We start from the raw sequence: 16,672 nt of genomic DNA on the forward strand, positions 1-16,672 counted from the left end.
TTTTACTGGCGCCCAGGTATCCTTCAGCAACACGGGAGCTGCCTTATAGCACCATCCTGGGCCTGCTTTCTCAGAAATATGCTCCATTCTGTGCCCAGTGAGGCTTACTCCCCTGTAAGCATGCCTAGCATTGCAGCCTGAAAGCAAAAGCAGTTTAGGGAGAGGAGAGGACTTGGCATTTGCTTGGGGCTGGCATGCTCTCTAGGGGCCCCACTGATTGAGCAGGGACAGGACCTGTTCTCTGGCCACTATCCTTGGTTGAAACTATGGGTCCATTGACAGGGGGAATAGATTCACAAGTTTTAATTTTAATGAAATAATGTGCTAAAAATTGACCTCAGCCCCTGCATGGCGAGTAGTGGATGGTTTTGGCCCCCCAGGGCATTTGAGTTGTGAAGCCCTCGCTTAGAGAATGAATGAATGGCTTGTTTCAACCATTTGATCGGAATTACACAAAATCCCCAAAAAGATGATCACTTTAAATCCATAACTCAAAGATTTAACTAACAGTAACCCCACCACTAAAACTATACATTAAACTGATACCAGCTTCCGGCAGACCTTTCCAACTATAGAACAAAACTTGACAATATTTAAAGAAATTTCATCAACATTTTCATGGCAATTCTTTTATGGGGGTAACATAATAATCTCAAATGTCCCTATAAACATTACAATATAGCAGCATGTGTGCTGTTGTTTCTAGACTCCCACTGGTGATACAAAGGCAAAATCTCTCGGCATAAGGTCTTTTATTGTACCTCTCTTCTAGTACAGCCATTTGAAGTGCATTGAGATGAGCGAGTGTTAGAGCTTTGCGATACTTGGGAATAGTTATTATACTAAGATATCTAGCTGGTTTATTATTGACACACCTTGGTTTCCCAAGATAACACCTCTGTGGGAATGCGACTAAGGATTAGAGATTTGATAGACTGGCAACTCAGTTGCCTGAAGATGGGACTCGCTTTTGGTTCTACGAAATAGTGCCACGCCAGGAATCCAGCCTACTTGGCAGGGGGCATTCATGAGTCTCCCACCACAGTAAAAAGTTCAAGTAAAAAATAATTCTATTGTGGTCTTGCTTCGGATTGCAATTCATTTTTGCATACACATGCAAATAAATGAATATTGCTTTGGCCCTTTAATAATTGCACTGCTCCAACTTTTACAATATTCATAAAAATACAAGCTCTAAATATGGCATGGCAATAAAGAATTCATATTCCCTTTTGACAATGGGAGAAAATGGGTGTCATATAACGGAAGAGCTGGGGGGGGTGTTTGCTTTGCCTAGCACAAACCAACCCCCACCCCATCACCTAGGGTCCTTGGTGGCTGCTTCAGTGCTAGTCTCCACAAAAGGCTTGTGAGAGTGTCAGGGGCGTAGTGAGGTTCCCAGTGGTCAGCGGACAAAGGCAGGGGTCCTCCATCGCACGTGCAAAGTGCACACACGCCCCAGAGCCCCAAGCCATGCCCCCCCCATCTGACATCAGATAGAAGGAAGCGGGGCAACCTGAAACCCCCCACTCCCCCAAAGCCTTCCTCGCCCCATCTCTAACTCAGTTGAGTCTTTCGGGAGGGTGGCCGCAGCCGTATAAGATAAAATAATAATAATAATAATAAACAGTCTGATTTTTGATGAGAAGGAGTTGCTGTTTTCCACAAGGACTTCCACGCTTTCTTCTCATCTATCAGGCAGTTGTAGTGGAAGTGGCAGCCCGCAAGTTGCTCACAATATCTGCAAAACAAAAGGAAAGTTGATTTTCAGACCAAAACTACTAATTTTGCTTGTGCAAGAAAATGGGGCGTACGTTGGTCTGGATCCCTCTTAGTCACAGTGGCATTGAAAAAAGACTCAAGGGCCTACTGGAGGACAGGCTTGTAGCCAAGGGTGACTCAATCCCTCAACTGCTCCCCCGTTTCTGTTTCAGGAATCTAGTATAAATGCTCTGTGCCCCCACTCCATCCCTCTCCCTCTTCATACTGCCACTACTTGTAGTACCTTTAGAGGATGGGCGCATGGAAGGATCATAATTCCGACATTGGTTGATGATATCCTGCAGGGCATCAGGGCAATCTTTCCCCAGCGGTTCCTGGTAGCGTTGCTCGCAAACCTTCTCCTGGATCTCCTGTGCAGTGCAGCCTAAGGCAGAAAGCACAGAGGTGTGGGCCTGAGAATTGCTTCACGTGACCTCCTCCCTTGGCATTTGACTAGTCTTGCTCCCTATTCTTTAAGCCAGGGGTTCTCAAAACCTGGATCCCCAGATGTTGCTGGACTTCAACTTGCCATTGTGGCTAGGGATTGTGGGAGTTGAGTCCAACAATATCTGGGGACCCAAGTTTGAGAACCCCAGCTTTGGGGCCTCCTAAGGTCTAAACTGCAAATGCATGCAACAGTAACAACCTTAGCAAAAAAGGAGTTTCAGAAGGAAGCCATTTTCAGGGGAGAAGCAGCAGTTGTAAGAGTCTGCTCAGCGGATGCCCTGCCAGCTGCTTTTCTGGGCACCCTGCCAACCCAACCCCCCACCTCACCCCCATGATCCCAACTTCTATATGTGTTTTTCCCCTTGCAAACATGTATCTGGAACTCCATAGGCGAAAAGGCAACTGAGTTTGTGTGTGTGGATGAAAATGCAGTGGAAAAGTAAGAGGCAGAGAAGCAGTTACGCAACATATATGTGCGCATGCACACCCTCACCACTCCAACATATTCCCTCACTGGAGGGCCACCACCTTGGAAAGCATCTGAATGTGTTTATATTTTGCAATGTGGCTGAGATAACATCTGCTAGAGGTGTACACCACCACCACCACCTATATACCACTTTTCAACAAAAGCAGTTTACATAGAACAAATAAGATGCTTCCCTGTCTCAAAAAATTCCCTATTGCAATCTAAAAATAAACATAAGGTAGACACCAACCACCACCACTGGAGGGATACTCTCCTGGCGCTGGAGAGGAGGACCAGTAGCTCTCCCTTTGCTAAATATAAGAGAATCGCCACTTTGAACGGTACCTCTTTGCTCAATTAGAAGGGGTCACAATCGGGGCACAACTAAGCATTCTCACATAGAGCAGTCTGCCCCATTGTCAAGGAGGACATCCCTCCATTTCACTTCATCTTCCAGTGGCACGAGGGAAGTTTAAACCCAGTTGCTGCCCTAGACTACAGAACATGCTGCTGGTCTTTCCTGTGATGGAAGGAGTGGGACCCTGCCCACATCAGCACCTCACCTTCAAAAGGGATCTTTCCAGTTGCGATCTCCCACAGCACAATCCCAAAGCTGAAAAGAAGCAAACAAACCTGAGGATTCTACACTTGTCTCCGCTTAGGACTCGGGGTTTATCATTAGCCACACTCAAGGGCTGAGACAATAGAGAATCACAGAGTTGGAAATCACCAGAGTTCCTCGGGTCCCGTCAATGAGGCTGTTCACACAACCGAAAACTTGGTAGGACAATTGCCCTACGCAAATTTGGGAGCTGTGCACACTCCCAGTTTTTGGTTGTGTGAGGGCCAACAACTAGGTAAGAGGGAGAAGTGATTGTGGGGGACACAGGAGCTGGATAGAACAGCACCATCCAACCCAGCCTTCATGCCCAGCATTTGACCCTTTCCAGATGTTACCTGTATATTTCACTGGGCAGGTCATATTGGTGGTGTATGGATGCCAGGCCCTCAGGGCAGATGTAGGCGGAAGCAGCAACTTCTTTGTGGGTCTCCTTGGGCTTTCTTCGGATGGAAGACTCCGTTCGAGACAGTTCAAACCCTGTCAGCTGTTTGCAGGGGAGAGTGAAAGCAGCATTAAGAACACCGTGTGATCAAAGAGATGGAGGACCAGGCTCAGCACAGCAACACCCCCATGGGGATATGGCAGTGGAGAACCCATAGGTGGTCACGAGGAACGTAATGCTCCACCGAGCCAAGCAAAGACAACCACATTCACAGTAAGCATTTCTCACATGGAAGAGGATCTGCTTTTGCCCCAGGATATTTCCCATGCCCTAATGCTCCAGTTAAGTCAGAAGTTCTCAAACCTGGGTCTCTTGTACTTCAAACCCCATAATCCCCACCCACAATGGCCAACACCGTTGCAGATGAGGATTGTGGGATTTGAAGTCCAACAACATCTGGAATCCCTGGCTTGGGAACCCCTGACTTAAATGCAAATGCTCAGGGTCATTTTAAGACCCGGAAAGGCCGGGGGGGGGGGCAGAATGTTATGGTCCGCCACACATATGGTGGAACATCATGTTTGTGCAATGGCACAAAAGCACCATTGCACCAGTGCAAATATTATGCAAATAGAGTTGTGTGACAGTGAGGCCATTATTACAACATGGCTGGCCATTAGAGTTGTGTGACAGTGAGGCCATTATTACAACATGGCTATGAGCCCCTGGTGGCGCAGTGGTAAAACTGCCGCCCTGTAACCAGAAGGTTACAAAGTTCGATCCTGACCAGGGGCTCAAGGTTGACTCAGCCTTCCATCCTTCCGAGGTCGGTAAAATGAGTACCCAGAATGTTGGGGGCAATATGCTAAAATCATTGTAAACCGCTTAGAGAGCTCCGGCTATAAAGCGGTATATAAATGTAAGTGCTATTGCTATTGCTATGGCTGCACTGTGGTGCAACTCCATCTGTGCAACTTTTGCACTTGTGCGACAGCACTCTTGGGCAGCTGTGCAAACATTGTGTTCCATCGCATGTGTAGTACTCAGTAAGTCAGCCAGAGGAAAGAGTAGGGGGAGCTCAAATGAACATCCTGCCCCCGGGCCTCGCGGTCTTAAAAACAACCTAGGCTGTTGTATTTCTGGAGCATTACTCCACTGAACTATTACATTGTGCAGGGATTATGGGAGTTGTAGTCCAACATCTTTAGGAGGGCCAAAGATGTGCAGCTTTAAGAAAAAGCCTCATCTGAATCATTGCACAGCTGTTCTTTCCCCCAAATCCGTGGTTGTCCTCTGCTCACCCCGACCTGCGGGCGGGGGAGACCTATCAACAGCATTGAAGCTTACATCTGAGTAAACATGAATGAGAGCAAGCTTTAATTAAAAAAAAAATGGGCAGGGTGAGGCAGAGGATTGTAATAGCAATCAGACTGGCCTTGATTTTAACACAAAATGCAAAAGGTGATGGCCTGCAGAAAAGTGACAAAGCCGCAAAAGGGTGTCCAGGTGCCAAAGGAGTGAGCATGCCCATGGGACTGCAAGAGGTCCACAGCACCACCTGGGCAGAAAGCCACTCCTCCTCCTCAGACTCTACTGCTTTCCGCATTGCATGTTGTTCTGCCAACATTTTCAAGTCAGAATAAATGAGGTTTGAAAATGGGTGTTTCTCAGGAACAGGGTGTGCTTCTAACAGGATGTGGAGGACATCCTTTGGACGCCCCACAAAATCACCCATAACAACGAAGGTTCATGATGTAATAAACCTCCGTCTGGAAGGCCTACAGGTGGGGTTGCTGAGCAACCCTGCAGTTCTCCTTACAGAACTACAATTCCCAGTGTGACTTTTTAAATGACTTTTAAAGTCATGACTTTTTTAAAAAAGTGGAAAAGCAAAGAGGAAAGAGGTACCTCTCCCCCAAGGCCCATCCATAGTTACACACAAAGATTAGTGTACCTTCACACGGTAGCCTGCAGCAACCAGAAATTTGGTACTGTTGATGCAGCCATGCAGATGAGTCTTCTCCTGTGTCTGATGCAACCTGGAACATAGGAACACAGGAAGCTGCCGAACACTGAGTCAGCCCCTTGGTCCAGCTAGTTCTGGATTGTCTACACTGACTGGCAGCGGCTCTCCTCCCGCAACAGGGACCAGAAGAGCATTCTCCCCTTAGATCCAGGCTTCAGCAGTGAGTCTCTCCTCACTGCTGAAGTCTCACTACCTTCCACTCTCTGTTTCTCACAGAAACCTCTCTAGCCATCTGCTAGGGCAGGCCGGCTCAACCCCCCCCCCAGCTGTTTTTGGACTACAACTCCCATAATCTCTGTTTTGGACTACAACTCCCATAGCGGCCAATAGCCAGGGATTATGGGAGTTGTAGGCCAACATCTGCAGGAGGGCCAAAGTTGAGCAGGCCGGTGCTAGGGTAAACTGGCCAACTAGCACGATCCGAAAGAAGCCCAAGCAGCCAGGCAAGGAGGACAAGGGCAGCCTTTGACCACGAGGCCTTTCCACAAGCGGAGAAAAGAGAGAGAGAAGGGTCAAGACTGAGCCTCCGGCAAGGACAGAGCAACTGTTGAGGCTTGAGCATCTGCAGGGCCTTCCCCTCTCCCAGCTTACCCGTGCAGGCCGATGGAAGCCTGGTGGGCCATTTCCATGCGGACCTTCCAGGACAAGTGTGGCTCCCGTTTCAGCACTTCCCGCAGGGTGCCCTTCTCGCAGTATTCCATCACAATGGAGAACGTGGGGGTCGGACCAACTGCAAAGAAGAAATGGCTGCGGCTTTTGGCTCTTCCCCATAGGAACATAGGAAGCTGCCTTCTACCGCCAAGTCAGATCCTCGGTCTATCCAGCTCAGTATTGTCCACCCTGACCGGCAGCAGCTTCTCCAAGGTTATCCAAGGTGACAGGCAGGATCCTCTCCCAGCCCTATCTGGATGTGCCAGGGAGGGAACCGGGACTGTCTCGTCATGCAAATGCTCTTCCCAGAGCGGCCCCATCCCCTAAGGGGAACATCTTACAGTGCTCACACATAGTCTCCCATTCAAATGTAAGCCAGGGTGGACCCTGCTTAGCAAAGTGGACCATTCATGCTTGCTACCCGCACAAGATGGGCTCTCCTTCCATAGGCTCTCATCCCTTGCTCTCCCCCCCCCCACCCAACCCTCTTTGCCTTTGGGCCTTGCTGCTAAATCTGGAATAGGTAGTTTGCAGCCCCTTGACACACTCAGGACATGGGTAATGCCGCCCTTACCACTCTCGTCTATGCAGATGCCGTACAGACGAAGGATACAGGGGGACTCAAACGTCTTCATGGTTTTGACTTCTTGCTCGAATATTTCCCTCACCTTCCTGCAGGAGGAAGCAGAGGGGTCGGTCTCTGGCTTAGGGCTGGAGCCTTCTCCACCCAACCCTTTCCTCCTGCCAGGCCAGCAGATGGTAGGGGAAGCTGGCCTCCCAGAGTGGGGCTGAGGGAGCTCCAGGTCCCATGGGGCAGTGACTGGGTGAGCATCCAGCTTCTTGGGTGGTGGGTGGGAACCGTGGGGGGCCCTTGATGTCAGAATCCCTCTGAGTTCATACAGCAGCGGCAACCCCTAAATAGCCTGCGCAAGACCACCTGGAGGCCTTTCACACATGGCTTTATGCCTCGGGGTATCTGAAGAGCGAATCTGCTTTGCAGCAGATTCACAAGATGTTTCCTTCGGGGGGTTAAATTGACAGTTCACATAGCTGTCGGCTCCTCCCGCACTCCTTCCCATAGTTTCTCCCACTATTTGTTTCATTTCCCCCCCTCCAACCCATCACATCCCACGAGGAGGCGCGAGACACCTCCCTTCAGAAGGACTTTTTTTTAGTTTGACAGCCAGCCGGATGCCCACAAAAGTGACAAGTCAAAGCAACAGAACTTAATCCCAAGCTTCCAAACATCTGCATATGTAAGCTGTGTTCCGATGGGGTCTCTTGCCCCTTGCACGGAGGAGGCTTGCCGTAGCCACTCACTTGCTGGTGCTTGCAGGGTTGTTGAAGACTTTGATGGCCACAGGAAATTCGTTGTACTCTCCTCTGAAAAGCAGGTGGCTCTCAAAGCCCATCAGGCGCTTCCCCCGGGTGAGCAGTTTCCTGTCGATCTCCTTGATGTCGCAGTTTGCATTTGACCCCTGCTCTGTTTTTAAAGTGGAGGGAAAGGGAGGGGGTTAGGCAGCGAGGTGACTCAAGACGACCTTCCTGCGGCTGAGGCAGGTGCCAAATGCTCCCCCACCAACCCACCCACCCACCCTGCTTGTGCCCACCCTCCTCCTCTTTCCCTTTTTTAAGGGGCAAGGGGTCATCTTCCTGACTCACTGGTGCCTCAATCATCTGCTGCCTCAGGAAACTGCCTCACTCCTCATCATGGAAGGACCACCTCCAGGCTCAGAGAGACAGGAGGCTAGGGAGGCAGAGCTGATCTCTATAGAGAGGAGAGCTGGTCTTGTGGTAGTAAGCATGACTTGTCCCTTTAGCTAAGCAGGGTCCACCCTGGTTGTATGTGAATGGGAGACTTGATGTGTGAGCCCTGTAAGATATTCCCCTCAGGGGATGGAGCCGCTCTGGGAAGAGCAGAAGGTTCCAAGTTCCCTCCCTGGCAGCATCTCCAAGAGAGGGCTGAGAGAGATTCCTGCCTGCACCCTTGGAGAAGCCACTGCCAGTCTGTCCGTTAAGTGCCCCTCCACATTTCTCATGTTGTGACATGGAGGTTGCTTCACTGCTACCAGGATGCTGTCCATATTTCCGATGCCTTGATTCGGGTTTTATTGATGGGTTTTGGCCCTATAACGTTGTAAAACTGTTGCAGGTAAGTGCTGTGTTTTTCCGTTGTACGGAGGCTTGACCCGTGTTTGATGCATGTGGTCTGGACGGTTCACATGGATTTGCCGATTTTTACAGCCCCTTTCTGCCCATTCCTGAAATAAGGTTGCCGCGTGAGTTCTTGTGCAAGGGTACAGCCCACAATGGTGCAATTCGGTTCTCATCTGCTTTTGGCTGTTGATTTCGATCGCTCATGTTTTTCATTGAGGGGTTTTGTTTGTTTGTTTGGCACATTCACACTGTGGATTTGCTGGCTCATTCAGCAGATTGAGGATCTGTTGATATGTAAAGCCACACAATATATTTTTCTTAATATATTGACACTTCTTGGTTTTTCATTTCTGCCTTCAGTCCTAGGTTTTGGTCACATTTGTGTCTGGAATCTGATATGTAAAGTCAATTTTTTTTTTCCTTTTTACAAATATATCTAATGTATTTCCATCCGTTTAATTTCCACTTTCGTCCTTGGTTTTTGATCCCATTGGTCTCACACCCCACGTTTTCGGTGCTTCTGCTTGTGCAAAGGAGAAAGTTGTTGCACCTTGGCACAAAAGCAGTGAGATTTATTTATTTATTGAAAGAGTTCATCGCATCAGCAGTTCCCCACCCGCTCCGTGACCCTATTGGCTGGAAATGGAGGAGGAGGAGGGGGCAGTGAATGCAATCCAAGTAGAATATGGACACCTCCTGCCTGGAAAATCCGCTGCAGTGGTGGGCAATATGGATGGCCAAAACCCTGTCACGTTGCATAGAAAACTGCATCAAAACCTCTGCACTCGCTGTTCAAACCGCTGCCTAATTCTGTTGCACTTTGCAACACTTTAACCGTTGCAAATCTCGTAGTCCGGAAAATGCCCTGGAGCTGATTCACCCCATAACGCACCAGGAGGAAACATCATTCCCTGTGCATAAGGGAGTGAGCTGGCCACCAAAAGATGAGGAACTTAAACACGCTCCCTTATGTCCTTCCTGGTGCATTATGGGCAAGTCAGCTTCAAGACCAGCAAGTTTATACTCCTCACTTTTGGAGTGAGTTAGCCAGACAAGCTGGTTGGGGGATGTTGTCGTAAAACAGGTGTTCTCACCCTTAGAACCCCAGATGTTGTTGGACTTCAGCTCTCATCACCACCATCATGGCTGGGGAATGATTAGTTAGTTAGTTAGTTAGTTAACATATTTTATACCGCCCCAAACTTACATCTTTGGGCGGTTTATAAGACGATAAAAACAAAGGTAAAACATTAGTTAAAAATAAAACAAGAAATTTTTTAAAAAACACAATTTAAAAATGTCTAAAACAATATTCTAAAAACAACATTAAAACAATCAAAACAATATCAGTTAAAAGCCTGGATGAACAGATGTGTCTTTAAAGACTTTTTAAAAATTGTGAGAAATGGGGAGGTTCTTTCCAGGGAGCTCATTCCAAAGTCTCGGGGCAGCAACGGAGAAGGAGCTGTAATCCAACCATATCTGAGAAGCCTTGCCCTAAAGAGCGGCCAGAAGCAAGTAAGCTTCGCCTTACCTGAAATATCTGAAAGATGAGAACTAAAACTATGGAGACCATCCCTGGAACAAACAAACAAAGGAGGGAACACTTACTTTCTTTTTTCTTTGGTAAAGATTCTGCAGTGTTGATTGTCAAAACCTGCTCCAGTTTGCTTTCTATGCTCTTGACCGAATGACGGATGCTATCCACACGATCCTTGATTTCTTTGTTGTCTGTGGGCAAAGGAAGAGGAAGAGAGGGCTGTATAGGGAATCCACCCTATACTGAGGGCCGGAGAGCCCATTCACACACTCAAGCCTTTGAGGCTGTCACTTCTGGGTTATTACTTGAAACATCCACCTTTTAAACGTGTTGAAGCACCTACCCAACAAGAAAAGGCTAACGCATTTGGGGCTTTATTTCCTGTCTGAAATGTGCAAAATACATCAGTAACGAAATCAGAAACAATTCCAATAATCCTGATTCCATTACATGTTTTGAACATTTCAGACTCTATAATATTTAAGGGTTTTGTAATACGGCCTTCTAGTAGATGTTCTCTTGCCAGTGGGTATATATAATGTCAACTTGACAATTTGCTTATGGCTACAGGCACCGAAAAAGTCGTAACGTGCCCAATTCGGTTATGCTCGGATCTGCCCATGGGGACTGATCTAGGCCATCTTTCATCTTGTTTATTTACCCATGTAACTTGGTTTCTTACCTCCCACTCATGGGCCCTAACTCTGGGGTTCTCAAACTTGGGTTCCCAGCTGTTCTGGGACTACAACATCTATCATACCCAGTCCTTTGCCCATTCTGACTGGGAATTATGGGAGTTGAAGTCCGGGAACATCTGGGGACCCATGTTTGAGAACCCCTGCCCTATCCTAAGCCGAGCCCCTACAGGTGGGCTAGCTGCCATTACCCCTTCCAGCCCATGTTGGCTTGCTTCTTAAACACGCCCCCCCCCCCATTCCCACCCCACCAGGTGTGTGCCTATAATTGAGCGGATGAGTTCAAAGAACCCAGGCCCCCAGATCCTGAGGGGGCCCCAGATCCACCCTTCCCTATTTTCTTCATTATCTCCCTCATTATGAGGGGTCACCAGGGAGAGGGGCAAACACGGACCCCTCTCCCCTAGCTAAGCCCCTGCACCCCACTGGTCTCAAAGCTAGGAGAACTGATAAAACGCAGAAGTACGTTGGAGCATCTCCTCCCAGGAAGTGCTGTCCATTTTCTGATCGTGGCGGTCTTCTTTGTGTAGGACGTCTCTCTCAAATTGAGCCCGGGTGGATTGCTCCACTTGCAGAAGCAGCAAGAGTGCCTGGAAAGCATCATTTAGGCCCTCGTTCACCTCTGCAAACTTCTCCACCACATTATTGGCTTTCACAAACTTCTGCAGCTGGTTCTGGTCACTGTACTTCACAAGCAGCTCCTTGGCCCGATGCAGATTATCCAGCAGTGTCTGCAGGGTCTCTTTCAACCTGGGGGAGATCTGTTTGGCGGACTGGGCCTGAAGAGCTTCAATGGATGGCAGCAGAGCCTTGATACGGACCTCAAGGCGTTGGCTCTGGTAACCACAGCACTTCACCTGCTTGCATTGCTTGTAGATGATTTTTGCGGCCGCCAGAATGTTCTCCACAATCTCCATCACTGCAAGAGAAGAAAAATGAGCAAAGCAGGACTGAGCTGATAGGGTCGTTAATGCTGCCTCTTGGGTTGGAACTGCTATATACCGAGTCAGACCATTGGTCCATCTAGCTCAGTATTGTCAACACAAACTGGCAGCGGTTTCTCCAAGTTTACAGGCAGGAGTCTCTCTCGGCCCTCTCTTGGAGATGCTGCCAGGGAGGGAACTCAGAACCTTCTGCTCTTCCCAGAGCGGCTCCATCCCCTGAGGGGAATCTCTTACAGGGCTCACACTTCTAGTCTCCCCTTCAAATGCAACCAGGGCAGACCCTGCAGAGGTGGTCCTTCCATGAGGCAAGGTGAGGCAAGGCAATCACCCCAGGCAGCAGATTATTGGGCTATTAGAGAGGAGGCCAGATGTCCTTCCGCCCCCTACGTTAGAAAGGGGAGGAGGGTGCACAGAAGGGGACTGGCATTTACCATCGACTTCAGGCACACCATTTGTGATTACCAGGGGCATTTCTAGGTACTTAAGAGACCCAGGGCCCATATAGTTCATGCTGAATTAATGCTTTTTCAAGGATGGAAAAACATTAATGAAGTCTTAATACTGAATATTAATGCTAATTGTATACTTATTAAGGTATGTCTTTGTTGCCCTGTTTAGTATGTTAAGTGAAATATATTTCTAACCAAAGTGTTTTTTAAAAGTTTCGGGCCTGCAGCTCCAATTTGGATAATTACGTTCAATCATGCTGCACTTCAAGAACACTTTTTAAAGTCTTTATAATACAGCACCTCTAAAGGTAGAAGCGGCAGAGAGCTGGGTGAGGCCTGGAGCTCTCCCTCCCCTGCTCCGTGCAGCTGCCTCCATTTTTGGAAGAGGGGGCTGATGGATTTGGGGCCCCGAGCAATTAACTGGGGGGCCCTGCCCCATGGGACAACCCCGTAAAAGAGGCCCCTGGATCACACCAGGCTCACAGAGCATCTCTGACCTGCCCTCTGGGAATGTCTACACGGCCCATTTGAACCAGCTTCACACCTGTTCTGGTACCATGCCTCCCCAGCAAGGAATATCACTCGTGCATATTTCCATAAATTATGAAAACTAACAATGAAAAGTCTAAGGTGCTCAAACGAAAGGACAGTGCAGGACCAGCTGCTCAGAGCCTTTTTGACTTGGATAAAGCACTTTTTCTCTCTTCTCTTTGGGACATTACAAGACAGCCGGACTGACCCTCAAGTTTTAGAAGTCACTTCTGGCAAAGTTCTCTCACTTGAGAAATGGCAATTGGACATTGGTAGTTATAGCTCTATGAAAATAGAAGGGTTTTTATTTGAGTGTAACATATCTGCTTTATATTTGATTGTTCTCATGTCTATTATCTTAGACTTTTCATGTTTAGTGTTCATATTTTATGGAAATAGGCATTGGGGAAGTGCACGAACTGGTTCGGCATTCCATTCAAGGAACGCTGAACAGGTTCAGAACCCCCCCGCTGGGACCAGTTTGAATGCGGGGGCAGGGGTAGCTTTAAGGCACGGGGAGGGTGTGCTTACGTCCCCCGCCGTGTTTCCCGCTCCAGAGCAGCTTTAAAAAATGCTGGTGGGGGGCGGCTGTAGACCCTCTTGCCGCCTTCTTCAGCGTAAAACTGGAAATGGTGCGTGTTTGTGCACCCACCACCCATGTGTGCATGCACGGCGCACACGCACACACACGTATGCCACTTCCGGCTTTACGCTGACTGAGGCGGCAAGAGGGTATGCAACCACCCTGCACCAGCATGTAGTCAAGCAGCGCTGGAGGGGGAAACGCGGTAGGGGAGGTAAGCACACCCTCCCCGCGCCTTAAAGCCACCCCTGCCCAGCCTCCTGGGTGTGCACGGAATTAGTTCTGTGCATGGCCCTAAAATTATGCATGAAGGAACATGTATATATTTTAACCCAGCTACAATCTGCAATTTAAATATATATGACTAAAGGATATTTGGATTCTCTTTGAGTTATCTCTTGCTCTTAATGAATCCAACAGCATAAAGTTCAGTGATTATCCCAAGCAAGGGAGAAGCCTGGGAATTAAAGTTCTGTGAGGTGACCCCTGCCAGCAGCCTTCCGACGTCCTCAGCCCCCTCACAAACAGAGGCGCACTGAGCCATGGATCATGGGGATTTGGTCCATGGCCTCTTGTCCTCGGGGGAGCCTCCAAATGTTCTGGAAGGCATCCCCAGGGCCCCACCACTGCCCCACAACCACCAGGCAAGTCAAATAAATAAATAAATAAATAAATAAATAAATAAATAAATAAATAATAAAGTGCTGCTGCGCAGCGGGTACAGGGGCTGCCAGCGGGTGTGCGGGCCCTCAGGGGAGGGAGGTGGCGGCAAGAGCTCCTTCTCTGAGCCCACCTGCCTCCCAAGTGACAGATCGGGCTGTTTTCGGCCCATTTGGGGCCTCTGCACACAGCAACAGCCACAGGAAGGATGCTGTGCTGGGGTTGTATGGGGACAGTTGCTCTCCCCGCCCCGCTAAATACAAGAGAGTCTCCATTTTACAAAGAGCCTCTTCGTGCTCCGCGCTGCTTTAACCTCACCGACCAACTCGTCCTTTGGGTTAGACTCAAGTGTCAGAAAGTAAAATAAGACCATGGGTATGAGAACAACTAGTGAGGACAGGAAGGAAAGGGATGTAATGATCACCCCAGCTGGGTGGGGTCCTAGTCAGCAAAATCAGAGTCCAATTCATGGGGAAAAGAAGAAGAGCCCTTGAAGAGTCCGTTTTGAAATCCACTGTCTGTAAGAGGCAGGATGTAGCAACTCTGAGAAAGGAAGAAGCGTGTGCAGTCCTGACTTCTCACTGTGCTGTGTTTTCCCCCCTTTTCAGGAGGCAGACTAGAAGCTGAGCAATGCGACCTTCCCTTTTTCACCCATTAACGTTTCCACTTCCTTAATGAGCACCCGGCCAATTGATTGTCTGACTTCTCTCCCTCTTTCTTCGAGGATACTCGCAAAAGCCGCGGGGGCCCGAGCAGTCCTAGGTCCAGATGGACTAGAAACTAGAGATTGTCTCCGAATAACCTGTGCTTGTGAATTTTGCACCATCTAATGTTTCTACACTGGGCATTTCCTAGGGAATGGTTAGCAATAAGTCGCTGAATGATCAGAAGAGGCCTGCACTGCAGATCTTCTCTTGCCAGTGGGTGTATATAATGTCAACCTGAAAATGTGTCCATGGCTACCATCATTGGAACAGTGGCAGTGTGCCTGATTCCATTGCACTTGGAATTGCCTGTATGTTAGACTGTCCACAATAATTGACTACGGTTCTCATGTATTTCTCCTGTACTGTTTCTCATGTTCTCATGTACTGTTTCAAGCAGGTGCCAGAAAAGGCAGAAGAACAAGAGACACAGGGGTGTGGCAAGGTTGGAGTGGGCCCAGAGGCATGATTTTAAAATGGGCCCCCCCTCACTGAAGCTCAGCTCATGAAGTAAAGAAATCTTAAATGAGGCTGAATAGTGGTAAGAAAAAGCATAGTAACATATAATAATAAAAGCATAGTAATATATATATAGCTCCAGATCTTAACACTCACATCAATTTCAGAGGATGAATACAACTGAAGGAAGCCCGAGCAGGTGCGCGGCTGGGGGAGTCAGTCATGTGACTTGCCTCTGGGCACCCCCCCCAAAGCAGTGGGCCCCCAGGCAACTGTCTCCCTTTGCCCTATCGTAGTTACGCCCCTGAAGAGACATCATTGCTGATGCACGCTGAATAATTGAGAAAGCCAAAGCAAACAAGGCAGGCAGGCAGGCGGCTGCAAAGAACTCATGGGTGGGGAAAGGAGATGGGAATTCCCCAAACAGTATTAGCATACAAATGAGCTCCTCCTGCCACCATACAGCAAATGTTACACAAGTAGGCCCATTGTTTCCAATGGGCCTACTCACAGGTAACAACTGCTGAGTGATCTGAGCCACTATGCACTTGCAGCAGGATCACTGGAATTCTGGAAACCCCCTCTAGCACAGCAGTAGTTGCAGGGGGGTTAAAATAGTTGCAAATCCAGGGTTAAAGTCCACAGCTGGGAACATTAAATCAACAATTGCTCTCCTTTGCTACCTAGGAAGTATGAAATCATGGCACACCTCTCTTGAACTGTAGGGGGATGTGGGCCAGCAGCAGCTATCTGCTGCTGGCTGTCTTCGCTTTCACCCTACACCTGAAGAAGGGGGTAATTATAATCCACAAGCTCATGAATTAAAACACCCGTTAAGTCTAAGAGGTGCTACTACCTTGTTCTTCTTTTTTGGCTAACATGGCACACCCCACAGAGCTATTTTTAGCCTTTTCACACACCACTTCACTAACTTCACCTCCTCCTCGATGGACTTATCCAGGCTTTCCTAAATCTCAGCTGTGATCCTAAGACAGTTACCTCCCAGGTTTCTAAAGCAAGACCAATTCCTCAGACTCATTCGCCATAATAAACTGGTGAGAGTATTTGAAGTGAACAGAGGTGCACCTAGGTAATTCTGGAGCCTGGACCTAAAGGCCTTTGGAGGCCCCCGCCCCGCCCCGCCCCCTGCAAATTAAGCATCATCATGCTCGGTTGGGCAACCACACCACCCGGGACAGACTAAAGAGGATTTGGGGGCCCCCAGGGGCTGTGGAGGCCCTGGACTCCAGCCCCAAAGTCCAGAGGTAAGAGTGCCTCTGGAAGTGGATGCTGCACAGCCTGCATTCACACACATTGTGTCTTCTATCCTAGCCCTTGTAGTGGGGCAGGTTGCCCTAGAAGAACCCACCCCGACCTACCTGGTCTGCTCCTGACTCCTTCGCTCTTCTTGTCCAAACAAGAGTTTTCTGCAAGCACTTCAGGAAACTTCTCGAAGATCCCCCTTTCCCAGAAGCTGGCCCCTCCTTCCTGCCAAAGGGTGACGAAAAGCATATGCAATTCTCATCGCTCCGCTTTTGTTTTCTGCAAACTTTCGCTTTGACTACTTCCACCGGGGAGTGGTTGGTTTATCG

General features: G+C 48.7%; 1 protein-coding gene across 1 annotated transcript; it reads right to left on the reverse strand.

Moving 5' to 3' along the window:
* Positions 1-561: 561 nt before the first annotated feature.
* Positions 562-16,583, reverse strand: MLKL (mixed lineage kinase domain like pseudokinase). Its single transcript, XM_053271362.1, has 11 exons — positions 16,460-16,583; positions 11,217-11,669; positions 10,127-10,246; positions 7,679-7,841; positions 6,933-7,030; positions 6,299-6,437; positions 5,636-5,720; positions 3,635-3,783; positions 3,241-3,290; positions 2,006-2,146; positions 562-1,741 (listed from the first exon to the last, which is right to left on the reverse strand). The coding sequence occupies exons 2-11, from the start codon at positions 11,665-11,667 to the stop codon at positions 1,695-1,697; spliced, it is 1,443 nt and encodes a 480-aa protein (XP_053127337.1). The 5' UTR covers positions 11,668-11,669; positions 16,460-16,583; the 3' UTR covers positions 562-1,694.
* Positions 16,584-16,672: the final 89 nt, after the last annotated feature.

The sequence above is a fragment of the Hemicordylus capensis genome, chromosome 9, assembly GCF_027244095.1.
Source record: "Hemicordylus capensis ecotype Gifberg chromosome 9, rHemCap1.1.pri, whole genome shotgun sequence".
NCBI lineage: Eukaryota > Metazoa > Chordata > Lepidosauria > Squamata > Cordylidae > Hemicordylus > Hemicordylus capensis.

Excerpts from the sequence above, each read along its gene's own strand:
- MLKL (XM_053271362.1), bottom strand. The coding sequence starts at position 11,667 with ATGGAGATTGTGGAGAACATTCTGGCGGCCGCAAAAATCATCTACAAG. Across the intron at positions 7,842-10,126 it reads TTTACCAAAGAAAAAAGAAA|AGCAGGGGTCAAATGCAAAC; the intron begins GTAAGTGTTCCC and ends CTTTAAAAACAG. Across the intron at positions 7,031-7,678 it reads AACCCTGCAAGCACCAGCAA|GAAGGTGAGGGAAATATTCG; the intron begins GTGAGTGGCTAC and ends TTCCTCCTGCAG.